At 32.2% G+C, this 15,384-nt stretch overlaps 1 protein-coding gene across 1 annotated transcript; it reads left to right on the plus strand.

Annotated features, from left to right (window-relative positions):
• Positions 1–376: 376 nt before the first annotated feature.
• On the plus strand, positions 377–2,381 carry N7516_002719 (GMC family oxidoreductase; the record flags this gene model as incomplete). Its single annotated transcript, XM_057215439.1, has 2 exons — positions 377–774; positions 842–2,381. The coding sequence occupies 2 exons, from the start codon at positions 377–379 to the stop codon at positions 2,379–2,381; spliced, it is 1,938 nt and encodes a 645-aa protein (XP_057077322.1).
• Positions 2,382–15,384: the final 13,003 nt, after the last annotated feature.

A 15,384-nucleotide genomic window follows, 5' to 3' on the forward strand; every position in this document is an offset into this window, starting at 1 on the left:
TGTAACTAAGGAAAATGAAGGAAAGTACTCAGTAGGACGGCCAACGGTCGTATGGTGGGTGCTTGCGGTGCTTTTGCTTCTATGGTGACCTTATAATAGGACCAGGAGAAGGGGGCTGTGGCCATTGATACATCCCAAATCGCAGTTTTTTTTGGTTTGCTTGGAGTTTCCTTTTGGTGCCATCTTTGTTTTGGAGTACGCCTTTGTCTTTTCTCGTTTGTCATGCGCCTTCCTGCAGTACTTGGACTACTGTCCACCCTTTCGGTTGTCTTGGCTTCGTAGGTGCACCTTCAGTCATTGCTCATTCATACCTTCATGATACAAAAGACTAACGCCATAACACAGTGATCATGGGCCAAACCATCGATATCATGACATGCACAAGGGGTCTTCGGAAAGCGAGAGTTTCACCACGGAGTATGATTATGTCATTGTTGGCTCTGGCGCTGGAGGTGGCCCTGTAGCGGCACGATTGGCTATTGCAGGATACAAGGTGCTTCTTCTAGAAGCAGGAGATGACCAGGGGAATGCGACCCAGCAAATTGTCCCCGCGCTGCAACTTCAGTCCACTGAATACGAACCGATGAGGTGGGATTATTTCGTGAACCATTACTCGAACTTGACTCGTCAAAAAGAAGACAGCAAGATGACTTACCGAACACCTGCCGGTGACCTCCATGTTGGAAGCAATGGCCCAAATGGCTCCGAGCCTCTGGGGATTCTATACCCTCGAGCAGGTACTTTGGGTGGATGCTCTGCTCACAATGCCATGATGTACGCCATATATTCTCCTTGGTTTCTGCCAGACGTGGTTATCCTATGCTGACCAGTACCTTAATAGCACCATCTACCCGTACGAAAATGACTGGGAGCAACTGGCCAGTCTCACCGGCAATGCGTCATGGTCTGCCTCAAATATGCGACAATACTTCCACAGACTGGAGCGCAACCGATATCTTCCCAGCAGCTTACTGGGCCACGGATTCGACGGATGGCTTACAACGAGTCTTACAGACTTGCGTCTCGTCATTGAAGACCAAAAGCTTCTGTCCTTGATCCTAGCCGGTGCCACCGCCGCGGGCCAAACACTGTTGGGTAAATTGATCACCACGGTCACGGGCCTTGCAGGAGTCTTACTACGTGATCTGAACAACCCCCTTCCCTCGCGCGACTACGACGAGGGTCCATACCAAGTACCGCTCGCGGTGGATGTTCCCGAGTACAAGCGTACAGGCCCTCGAGAATTCCTCATGAAGACAGTCAGCGCTGTGAACTCCGATGGTTCGCGAAAATACCACCTTGATATCCAGTTGAACACTCTCGTAACCAAACTTCGGTTCGACACCACCGGAGCTAAGCCACGAGCTACCGGGGTTGACTATCTTCAAGGGCAGAGTCTATATCGTGCAGACCCCCGGGCTTCCCAGACATCGTCTAATGGGACACCGGGTAGTGTTAGCGTTGCTCGTGAAGTGATCCTGTCTGCAGGCTCGTTCAACACTCCACAGCTGCTGAAACTGAGTGGAATTGGTCCAAAGGAGGAGTTGTCCAAGCTTGGAATCTCAACTTTAGTAGACCTCCCCGGTGTCGGTCGCAATCTTCAGGACCGATATGAGACGGGCGTAGTGGGCAAGTCACCTACCGACTTCGTCCTCACATCCAAATGTACCTTTTTGTATTCTCTTCCCGACCCATGTCTGGAACAATATGAGAACAATCCCCTCTTCAAAGGCACATATACCACGAATGGAATTGCCATCGCCATTGTTCGCAAGTCATCCGTCGCAGAGGATGAGCCCGACCTATTGATTTCAGGAGCACCCGCCAACTTCCCCGGCTATTACCCTAACTACTCCTACGAAGGTCTCAAAGATGCACAACATTGGACCTGGATCACGTTAAAGTCTCGGTCCCGCAACAATGCTGGCACGGTTGAGCTCCGATCTACTGACCCCCGTGATACACCCCTTATCAACTTCCACTCGTTCGATACCGGAGTGACCACGGATGGCGCAGATGATAAGGACCTTCAGGCTTCATACGAAGCAATGCAATTCTCCCGCACAATCTTCGATGACCTTATTCCCCTCGATGGCGGATTTGAAGAGGTCTGGCCGGGGCCCAATGTCACTACCGAGAGTGAGATGAAAGACTTCATTAAGCAAGAGGCATGGGGCCACCATGCCTGCTGTACTGCTGCTATTGGAGAGGATGGGGATCCTCAGGCTGTGCTGGATGCTGACTTCCGTGTTCGTGGGGTTGACGGGCTGCGTGTTGTGGATGCTTCGGTCTTTCCCAAAATTCCGGGGTACTATATCGCCCTACCTATTTATATGATCAGCGAGAAGGCTGCTGAGGTTATCATTGCCGATGCTGTATGACATTGGTACTGGTACCTCGTTTGCAAACTTCATGGCTTTTTCCTTTTTCTTTCTCTTTTTGGCTGTCACAAATGTGTACTATGTAATTTTCTAGTATTGTATGGTTCCATTAGTGGCAATTACTAATTTTCTGCGTGGCAGAAACCCCGTTGTCAAAACTGGCCTAAATCGGCTGCCGTAGGCGGTGAACCCTTACCGCACCTCCTAACCTTGGAAGGTTGGAAATGTGTATGTAATGTGTATGTAATATATAGGAGGTAATATTGAGGGATACTAAGCCTAATGAGGTAGGCTTGGCGCTCTTAACTATAGAATATCTGGGATGATGTTTTCTTTTTAGTTACGGAGGTTTATAAATAACGGTGTTAATGAGTATCTCCAAGGTTTATTCCGTGGTCCGCTCTGTAGTATCAGTGACAGCTTCACTCTCACGTCTACTTTGTTGAACTAGCTACAGTGACTGTTCATAAGTTTTAACACCCCCTTTAGCCCCACCCATATACCGCCTTCCCTAATCGTCTATACCGCCTATATGAAATGAACTGGTAGACCTCAACTCTCTTGAGTTCATGTCATATATCTGGATATTTTGGTTTATTGTCCTAAAATGATATCTAGTCTTTTGTAAACAATCATTAAAAGCCAGAGATTTTGATTTATAATGGTATTGAAGAAAATCTTCTGACCGGCAGAATATTATATAATCACAGTGGTGTGGGGCAGGGGTGTTAACGCTTTTGAACAGTCACTGTAACTATTTCACATGCGAGCCGGCCACCTCAAACACCATAGTAAATGCGATAAATTATAACGTGATATCTTAACAACGGTGGTCTATATAATGCTTTACTTATAGCTTAATGCTTCTTAGATGATATATAGCCTATTTGCGGAATTTTAGGAGTATATACGACTTGGTGACTGAGATATATATGTTTGTAGCTTTTTACGTCGTAATTTTCGGTAATTTTTGAAATGATGATAATATAACCTTTTACGCTCTTTGAAATTGATATATGCTGCTAATAAGTCTTATCGACGACTATCGACAAATAAAGAGCTAAAATAAAAACATGGTTGTTGAGATATCACGTTATAATTTATCGCATTTACTATGGTGTTTTGAGGTGGCCGGCTCGCTTGTGTGGCCGGCTCGCATGTGAAATACGTTACAGAGCAAGCTTGGCTACTTTGGCTGTCAAGATGTCGACAGACAGGACAATCATACCCTAAAGCATCGGGGGAGACGGCAGAGAGCCCGGTGCTGAAGCCTGAGACCCCCGAATTTCGCTCTTTCTGTCCTCTAGACGTACAGCCAAGCACACGCATAATAGCGCTGTGCGGTCCAAACGATTGGCAGGACAACGCCTCTCCCGAAAATGACGGCTGGTTCTTCTCGGACTTCTTCCTCTTTCACTATCTTCTACAGGACACTCGTAAGCGGAACTACTGACATCCTTGCTATTTTTCACATGTTGACAATGTGAATAGATACTTTCAGTTCGTCCAATCAGCTGTGGTTTACCTGCGTCGACCCAAAAACACAATTATCAAAGTACAAAGAATATGTCCATGGTAGTACAAGCGGCGACCGCAGAGTTGTCCTCGACGAAACGTTTTTGGATGGAATCGAAGCCAGCAAGAATCTTCGCGTTATCCCCCCCAAAGATCTACTAGAGCGATTCCTGGCAATCCTAAGGTCGGAAACTCAAATTGCCGCGAGGGAAAATCAGCCTGTTCTTGTTCTCATTTTCGGACACGGCGGGTTTGGGGTCGCTATTGGTGGCCTAGGGGCGACTAAATATGCCATTCGACACATAACTCTCTCATTGGTTATTACCTCACCGTCTAATTTATTACTGTTTTATTTGTATACTATACACTTTATAGATTCAATTCAGATTCAATTCAGATTCAATTCAGATTCAATTCAGATTCAATTCAGATTCAATTCAGATTCAATTCAGATTCAATTCAGATTCAATTCAGATTCAATTCAGATTCAATTCAGATTCAATTCAGATTCAATTCAGATTCAATTCAGATTCAATTCAGATTCAATTCAGATTCAATTCAGATTCAATTCAGATTCAATTCAGATTCAATTCAGATTCAATTCAGATTCAATTTAGATTCACTTCAGATTCACCTCAGATTCACTTCAGATTTATTTCAGATTCAGTTAGTAAGATAGTAAGATAGTACCTAGGTAAGAAATCAAGACTTAAGACTTAGGAGTATAAAGATCCCGGTGTTAAAAATTTAATATCGTATTTATTGAACAATCTCCTATACATGTATATAATATATGTTTGCTACAGACTAAGCCCTATTTCTTCGTTATTTACTATTGTTAGCTTGTTTACTATAATCGAGCAGAGTTTAGATGGTTTTAGCAGGGTATATAACCCCCTACACTTCTAGTTTAATCAATTAATAATTCTTCCTCTGCTTTCTCCCCATATAGTAACAGGTTGCTCAGCAGTATTCATTTATAAAAATACTATATAAAGTAACTATAGATTCAACAATGGTACTTGTGAAGTGAGAGTGGATCTAAATTATTGCCTGACAATATAAACCAACGAGAGAGTTATGTGTCGGGTGGCATACTTAGTCGCCCGTAGTGGCCGAGGCTCGCCTGAAAATGCCCCAAGGCTGACTCGAGAGAAATTCAACTCTGCAATCAGAACAGACGTGAACGTTAGCCTGGTCATAACCCCCCCTGCCCGTCCACAAGACTGGCTGGATGCCCATGCCCTGCTCATTTCTTTGTAACTGACAGCGGTCATGCCTGAGATGTTCAGCTTTTTGCGGGCCACAACGGCGATCCGACCATTGGCTTGAGAATCCAGCCGCCAGAATAACACGACGTCGATTTATGTTCAGGATGCAGATGAGCTGACCCCTGTGTCCAAAGTTGAGCTGACCGGTAGCCCCACCTAGTCACGTGATTTGTTTTATCTTATCTATACCGGTCAGCTCAATACCCCTAATCTATAATTAAAACATTATAATACTGACTTCTTAACCAATCAAACTCTTTATATACTATCTATCAACCTTACGACCCTATACTAGTATTATATCATTAATTTATTTAAAACCTATTAAATACTTCGTTATAATGTTAGTTAAGGCTTCTAAAGTATAGAAGCGGTATATAGAGGTAGACCTTAATAACCTAGAGCTCCCCCTATCGAATAGAACGTAAGACTAAACTAAGGGAAAAAATCTATTATAAATATATTATATATATTAATAACTACTACTAGATTAATATATAAGACCTAATATATTATAACGAAGCTTACTACCGAGCTAACGGCTATCGCGTCCGGGTATTTTACTTTAATCTTAAAACTATATAGTATAATTTATTATTAATATATTTCTCTAGACTAAGTTTACCCTTTTTACGAACCTAAAGACCTATTATAAGAATAAGTATCCTAAGGTCTTTAGTAATTTCGCCTTCTTATTAATTAGTAGACTAAAAAGGGAGGTAGTATCTAAGTCGATTAGTTAGTTTTAATCTATTATTAATCTATTAATATTAATATCTTATAAACTAGTTTAAAGAAGTTATAATAGTATATAACTATTATATAGCTATATATATCCTAGTAGCTACTAAACTATCTATACCGACTAAGATAATTAAAAGAGTTATATTAGTAAGTTTAAATTATTAATAATATATTATTATTATTCTAATCTTTTATTTAGACTAATATAATCGCTATAATAACTATTATTAATACCGACTACCTAAAGATCTATATATTATACGCCGCGTATAAATATAACGACTAAGCTAAAGATATATATAAAAGAATAAGATATTATAAAGTTATTACTAATATATTATAAGTATATAGTAAATTCGACTATTAAGCTAAATACGATCTATTCGACTATTTTATCTTAGAGGAAGAATTAGAGAAGTAGAGAGAAGACTTCTAAATATAGATATATATTATTAATCTTTTTTTAATAAAGTAATATAATCTATATATAATTTATAATATCTTAATAATAAGTTCTTAATATATTCTTTAATTATAATAAATCTTAAGAGGATATAAAAAAATAATATATTAATAATATATTATTAATATATTATATTACTAAATAACTTTATATCGCTTTCTTTTATAGCTAGGATCTAGGTTACTTCTAAGATCTAAATTAGACTCGCTTTTAATATTAAAATAAGGCTTATTTTTAATATTAAAATTAAACTTACTTTTAATATTAAAATAAGACTTACTTTTAATATTAAAATAAGGCTTACTTTTAAAGGTAGAATTTAATAGATTTTTATAGATTATTAATATATTATCTATTTTAATATCTAAATTAAGCCTATTTTTAACGTCGAAATAAGGCTTTAATTAATAATTACTACTCTTTATTATTATTAACTACTTATTAACTCTCGAAAATTACTTTCGTCTCTACTTTTTATTATCTAAATTATCTTATTATCTTACTATCTTACTATCTTACTATCTTAATATTTATTTACCTCGCCTCTATAATATCGATTAAAAACTTAGAGGTATACTAAAAATATCTAGATATCGACTAAGACGCTCTCTAGCTATCTAATATTAATATTAATATAAATTAAATTAATCTATTATAAAGGTATTATATAATACTAATATCTTCTACTCTAGGTTCTTAGTTAATACCTACTCTACTATAATAAGATATATTACTATATAATAGGCTATAATATAACGGTAAGTAAATTAATTATAAATTAATTATTTATAGATATATCTACCTAGATAAAGTATATAAATTATTATTAATATATTTCTCTAGACTAAGTTTACTTATTTTACTAATCTAAAGATATATTATAAGAATAAGTACCTAGTAATCTTTAAGACCCTTATTTTTACTACTATCGGCCGTCTATTAGATAAGGCTATATAAAAATCTTTTAGTATAGTATTATTAATATATTAAAGCTTAGGTTAATCTTACTAATATTAAATAATTCTAGAATAATATAAAGATATTATTATAGGTTATAACGTACGCGTAGTTTAAAAGCTATAGGTCCTTATAAAAATAATTTAGGGTATTATTATAGTAAGTAATAATATATTTATAATATATTATTCGACTAATATAGTCTTAAATAAATCTTATTATAATAATAGATAGTATCTATTAATACTACTTATAGATTCGGTATTTATATACTTCTTATAAACGTAATAAGACTTATAAAGATAATACTCTTTATTTAAATATTATTTTAATACTTTACTAATATATTAATAATATATTACTAGATTATAAGAAGCTTTTATACCGAACGGAGTATAATCTTTTTATATACTTCGCTAACTCTAAGATATCGGGCTTATTATAGAAGCTAATAATAGGGGAGAAGGAGAACGAGGAAGTAGTATTTAAAATAGATCTAGATAACTTCGAGGTTATACTTAATATAGATCTAGAAGACGTTTCTAACTAGATAGTATAATAATAGTAAAATCGGAGTTTTAGAGTTTATTTTTAGTTTTTTTAATCGATTATTAATTAATTAATAATCGATTAAACTAAAAAAAGGCGAATAAAATATTATTATATTAGAATAACTAAGTAAGATTAATCGATTATTAATCGATTAATAATCGATTATACTAAATCTATACCCTAATATTTTAATATAAACTACTAGATAATAAAGATTTCTAATATAAGGGTAATAAAATTTAGAGCTAGATCTTATTATATATATAAATAATTAAAGAAAAAAAGACGAATAAAATATTATTATATTAAAATAACTAAGTAAGATTAATCGATTATTAATCGATTAATAATCGATTATACTAAGTCTATATCCTAATATTTTAATATAAACTACTAGATAATAAAGATTTCTAATATAGGGGTAATAAAATTTAGAGCTAGATCTTACTATATATATAAATAATTAGAGAAAAAAAGGCGAATAAAATATTATTATATTAGAATAATTAAGTAAGGTTAATCGATTAATAATCGATTAATAATCGATTAATAATCGATTATACTAAGTCTATATCTTAATATTTTAATATAAACTACTAGATAATAATAATTTCTAATATAGAGGTAATAAAATTATAAATAATTAGAGAAAAAAAGGCGAATAAAATATTATTATATTAGAATAACTAAATAAGGTTAATCGATTATTAATCGATTAATAATCGATTAAACTAAGTCTACTAACTTCTAAAATACGAAAAATACTTATATCTACCCCTAGATCTCTCTATATAATACTCTAGTAAATTATTAGTAAGTTATATTAAAGTATTAGATATATACTTAGAAAGACTTACTAAGTCTATAGTCTTTATAGGCCTTATATAGTACTAACTATTAAAGGCTTCGTACTATATTACGTATCGCTTATATAAGGATCTATATAGATAGAGAATAGGTTAATAATAAATTATTAATTATATTTTAATATATTATATACCCTCTAGCTATCCTTATATATTAATAGCTCTAGTATATTAGGCTACTCGATCGGCTACTCGACTAGCTACTCGATCGGCTACTCGACTAGCTACTTAATTAGCTACTCGACTAGCTACTCGACTAGCTATTTAACTAGGTAATTAAAATAATATATAATACTATTATAAAAAGCTAATAATATATTAATAAGATATTATTAATATATTATCCCTAATAGAGTACCTATCTTATATATCCTATTTTATCTATTTTATTCGCTAACTAGTAGGAGCTAGGGCTATCGGAATATAATTATACTAACGCCTAATATAATATCGAAGGATAATAGTAAGATTAAAGTAGATCTATAATATATTAGTAATAAGTTTATAATAGATTATTTTTTTCTACTAATTATATTTTAATATCCTAAGACCTAATAGAAGCTTTCTCTAATTTTAAGATAAAATAACCCGTTTATCTTTTAATCTTTATATTAACTTCGCTAGTCTTATACTAATATAATAGTACGTCTTAGTAAGGCCTTAGCGTCTATCTAACGCCTCGCTAGCCTCTTAGCGTTATAAATACTAGGTCTTAATAGGAAGGAGAAAGAGAACCTTATAAATATACCTACTTAAGTAAAGGGAGAAGTAGGAGAGCTTACTTTCCTAGCTTAAGATATTACTAGTAATTCCGCTATAATATATTAATAATATATTAGTAATAAGTAACTACCCCTAATATTATTATTAATTAATATTACTTATATAAGCTTTAATAGAAGGTATAGTTCGCTATATAGGGGTATAATATAATTAGGGGAGAGGGAAAGAATATAGAGATAAAAGAGCTATATAAAAGATTATAAAGTCGGTTAATATATTAAGCCGAAGGAGGATTATTAGCTACTTAATAGAAATTAAATTAATCGATTATTAATCGATTAATTAATAATTTAATCTAATAATTAATTAAACTAATTTTACTTTCTCGTTCTAATATAAATATCTTTATCTAATTATATATATATATATATATATATATTATAAAACCTTACTTAGTTATTCTAATATAATAATATTTTATTCGCCTTTTTTTCTCTAATTATTTATATATATAGTAAGATCTAGCTCTAAATTCTATTACCCCTATATTAGAAATCTTTATTATCTAGTAGTTTATATTAAAATATTAGGGTATAGACTTAGTATAATCGATTATTAATCGATTAATAATCGATTAACCTTACTTAGTTATTCTAATATAATAATATTTTATTCGCCTTTTTTTCTCTAATTATTTATATATATAGTAAGATCTAGCTCTAAATTCTATTACCTCTATATTAGAAATCTTTATTATCTAGTAGTTTATATTAAAATATTAGGATATAGACTTAGTATAATCGATTATTAATCGATTAATAATCGATTAACCTTACTTAATTATTCTTTATCCGCTCGTCTTCTCGCCTCCTATATTCTTAATCTTACCTCTATCTCTAGTTCTACTAGCTAAGCCTAAGTTATACGTTCTCTTATCTATATCTCTTACTCCTACCTATTAAACTCTATATCTTCTATACCGCGTTATATATAGTAGTAATTAATTATAGCGCGTTAGAGATTCGAGGGTCTAGAATATAATTAGTTTATAATCTATTAAATAATATATAATATAGACTTTACTAGAGATAACTATAGTACTAGGGATAACTTAGGTACTAAAGATAACTAGGATTAGAAACTTCTTATTAAGGAGGATCGAGGTTAGGAGGACTATACGCGGTAAAATACTATCTATCTTTTATATATAATAGTATTAATACTTTAATAATATATTAATTATTAATTATCCCTTATTTATTATAATTATAATTATATCTAGTATACTCTACCTAATAAATTTACTTATAGTAGTACTCGCTTATACTCTATAAATTTAAGATTTAGATTTTATAATACCTCGGCTAATAGGCTAGGAAATTAAGGAATAATTATACGCTCTATCCTCGCCCGGCCTAAAGTAATATATTAGTATATATTAATAATTTATTAATAATAAGTTATTATATAAAAGCCTTTATTATTATATATATAATATATCTTCGCTTAAGCTAATAGGTTATCTAAGCGATAGGAATAGCGTTACTATCGATTTATATAGGTAAGAAATTAAGTAATATCGGTTTAATCTATAATCTTAGATCTATATAACTTAATATAATATATTAATATTAAATTAATAATATATTACTAATATATTTATAGCCGGTAGTATAGCCTTTTTAATATCCTAATAGTATAATTTTATATATATTTATTTAGTAAAGTTTATTAAATTTACTATATCTTTATAAAATTTAAGTAGAATCTTAGAGAAGCTTTAGTATAATCTAGTAGTAATATAAGATATCTTTTTATATTATATTTATCTAATAAAATAGAGGTTTACTATTATAAATAAATTATTAATAATAGATTATTTTATTTTTAATTACCGTAAGATCGCTATAGTACTTATCTCGAGAATAATATTATAGAAGGCTCTTTATAAGCGTAACTTTTTTAAGATAATTTTTATAGTCTAAATTAATTAATAAATCGCCGATAAGATAAAAGAAATATATATAATACTATACTAGGATATACTCTATTTATAGCCTTTAATCGCGGTATTCTAGATTAATAAATTAGAGATAGATCTTAAGGCCTAATATATTATTAATAGATTATTAATAGATTATAATATAGTACTTATCTATAAATTACTTAGTATCTATATCGATAACTATTATTCTTAAGCCTACGCTATAAAGATAGTAAAACTAGTATAGCCTTCCGGTAACTTTACTAATAAGTATAAATACTCGATAGAATATATAAATATATCTTTCTATATAGTTCTAGTTTATAAAGACTTAGAGTAATATTATAATTAGATTAGATATTAGCGGTAATATATTAATAATATATTAATAATATATTATTTTTACTTACTCTTATTATACTTTTTAATTATAATAGAAAATATTATTTTATTAACTATACTAGCTACTCGCTTATATAATATATTAGCCTTAAATAAGATTAATATAATAAGATACTTAATCTATTTATTATATATATAGATTACTATAATTCCTTCCGGATTACTAAATAGGTACCGAATATATTCCTATAAATAGCGATAATTAATATATTAGTAATATATTATAAAGATATTAATTAGTCCTTATTTAGAACTTTAGCTCTTTTTTATATTTAAACTTAACCTCTAAATAGTCCTAGGCTTTAGGGTATAAAATATAGCGTTATTTTAGAAGTAATATAAAGATAATATTAGAATTTATAAAGCTTATATATACTTCTATAAATATCTTTATACTATATTCCCTAATAAAGTCTTAAACTAGAGGATTTTATTCAAATAGGACTATAATAATATATTAGTAATATATTAATAATATATTATCTAAAATATACTTTTATAGAGTTTACCTCTTTATACTCGCGCTATAATACTAATTAGCTTATTAATAAATCTTATAGATAGTTTTATTAGTAGAAGCGGAGGGTAGGAGTATCTCCTAATATTTTAGAAGATTATATATAGGGTAGTAGTAGGATTAATTAATATAAAAATATAAAATTATATTAGATATTAATTATACTTCTCGAGATTACCGCTAAAGCCTTAGAGATATTAGATATCTATATAAATATATTAATAATAATTTAATAATATATTAAGAAACTATTATATAGTTACTATAAGATATCTTTTTACTTATTTATTACTTAATTATAGTATACTATATTAATATATTATTAGATAGGATACCCTCGTTAGTTAAATATATAAAATAATTAGGATTAATCTTATTAAGTATAGGGCTAAGATTATACTTCTAATAATCTTCGCGGTTTTTATATATTTAGTTTATATAATATAGATAGGGAATAGAATAGCGGTTATATATCTTAATATATTATTAATATATTAATAATAGATTATAGGCTATAAAAGATACTTATTATTTAATATTCTTTTTATATTATCTTATATAATTCTTCCTATTTTAAATAGGTCTTTTCTTTCTCGAATAGTTTAAGAGCGGTATAGAAGTAGCTAGATAGACTATTTAGTTAACGCTTTATAAATAAATAAATAATAAATTACTTATATAATTATTTCCTTCTCGCGTTATATTATTATAAATAGATCTTTTACTACTTATTATCTAATAATTATCTATTACTTAAACGCTTTATCCTTAGTAAAATAGTTCTTATACCGATATATCTTATTAATATACTTATAAGCCCTAATATCTAAATATATATAGCGGTACTTTATAGTCTAATAATCTAGATAGGTATTAAATACTATTATAGGCGCTCTAGAGAGCTTATAATTATATTAAATCTATAGAAGAGTTAATATATTATTTATAGATTATTAATATATTATACTAACTAAGAATATTATAGATTAGATTCTTTCCTATAGTATACCGCTAAGATCTACTATATATATATAACCCCTATTATATAAGAAAGGATAATTAGGGACTATAAAGATATATTTAATATTTAATATTAATACTATATCCTCTCCTTTAAGCGTAAAGGGTATTAAGGCTCTAAACTCCTATATAAGAAAGAAAATAATATATTAATAATAGGTTCTTAATATATTTAAGATTTATAATATATACTTACTTCGAATAGCCTCTTATACTTATCCTTTAGGTAAATCCTTCGCGAGCCCTCCCCTATTAGCTTATTAATACTAGGTATATCGGCTATTTTATACTAAGGTTAGTATAGTAAGAGGTTACTAAGAAGAGTATCACTCTTAGTAATCTATAAATACTTATCTAGGCCCGTAGATTAGTGACCTATAGTTGATATATAGTACGTAAGTAAGGGATAATGTATTAATAAATCATTAATTTCTTTAGTATTTATTATGCGTAAACTAAAAACATTACTAATTACTAATAAGCTCGCTAAGCTGACCGGTATGACCATCACGTGATTAGGTGGGGCCACCGGTCAGCTCAACTTTAGACACAGGGGTCAGCTCAACTGTCGTCACATTTATGTTGGGTGCCTGGGTGCCTTAGGTACCCATGGACCCACAATGAGACAGATCCATATCTGTAGATAGTTTCTCTCTTTCTCTCCTTCTCTCTTCTCTTTTCGGTCCAATATCGATATTACGAATCCATCTGCTTGGTTTTCTCAATATTCCATCGATAGATTCCACATTAATTTATGCCACTGCAGTCTTCAACGCATTGGTCATCATGTCAAAGCCGAGCAGTCCTGATTCCTCTGATGCGACGTTTGATGAAGACGAGTTAACCACATCGCCAACCTACATCAACCTGTGCAGTTCGGTCTACAAAGCATACAAAGAACACGACCCTTTCTACCATATATACGGGATCTCCGTTTCGGCTCAAGATGACAAATGGGATTCCCAATGGAGGAGACGTTCTGGCTTTCCGCTCGTTCATTATGAAAAGAAGTAGAATGAGTTGCGCCAAGTCTCGTCTACAAAACAACCCAGTGGCGAATCCTCAACCTTACCCCCTGACCCAACAGCTGCCTTGGGGTTCACCGGCAGTATCGGTCGGGGATACCAGAACGTAATAAAGGCTAAGGCCAGAACATACATAGACTCGTTCCTAGGTCTAGACAACACTGGAGCAAATGCAGTTCATTCGAGGCTTAAACAATTGCTTTCAGGAAAGAAATGCCACGAGGAAGTGCTGGTATATCTGAATGACAACCTTGATTACCGCTTAGCCGCCATACAACTAGCCTCTCAATATGTTTCGTTCCTAGAACTTCAGTTCCCTGACGGCCTGGCGTTCGACACGGAGGCTTGGTGTAACGACCTAGCCCTGAAGGCGGTAAATGATGATTGTTCAACTGCACAATCGAAGATAGAGAAGTACGAGCAGGTCCGCGAGTATATCGAACCCTGCAGCTGACGATTATCTTTTTTTGAATTTTTCTTTTTTAGTATTTCAGTATTTGCAATACCACTCCACTCTCCTTACGGACCAACTGATATCCTTACGGACCAACTGATATATATATAGATTATGTTATATTTAATATTTAATAGAGAGATTCTTGACCTGGAAAGTATTGTTGCTCTGACTAGAAACACTTGTCTTCGACACTAGCATTGTTGCGTCACGTGACTCGCGTTTCGGGTAAACGGGAAATAGGTAACTCCGAGGCCCCCAAGGTCCAGTAGAGGAAAATTCCATTCAACTAAACGCAGTCAGTCAGTCCTAACTGAAGCTGCAGGCTCTTCCACTTAAAACCAACTACTTACTAATTGGACTCTATAGTTAATCCTTTCTCACCTGCAACTCAATACATACGACCATAGGGTGTGGAGAACAGGGCTTCCCGTCCGCTCAGCCGTACTTAAGCCACACGCCGGTGAGTTAGTAGTTGGGTGGGTGACCACCAGCGAATCCTCACTGTTG

Source organism: Penicillium verrucosum, assembly GCF_028828655.1.
Source record: "Penicillium verrucosum strain IBT 35672 chromosome Unknown utg000001l_segment0_segment0, whole genome shotgun sequence".
Lineage (NCBI taxonomy): Eukaryota > Fungi > Ascomycota > Eurotiomycetes > Eurotiales > Aspergillaceae > Penicillium > Penicillium verrucosum.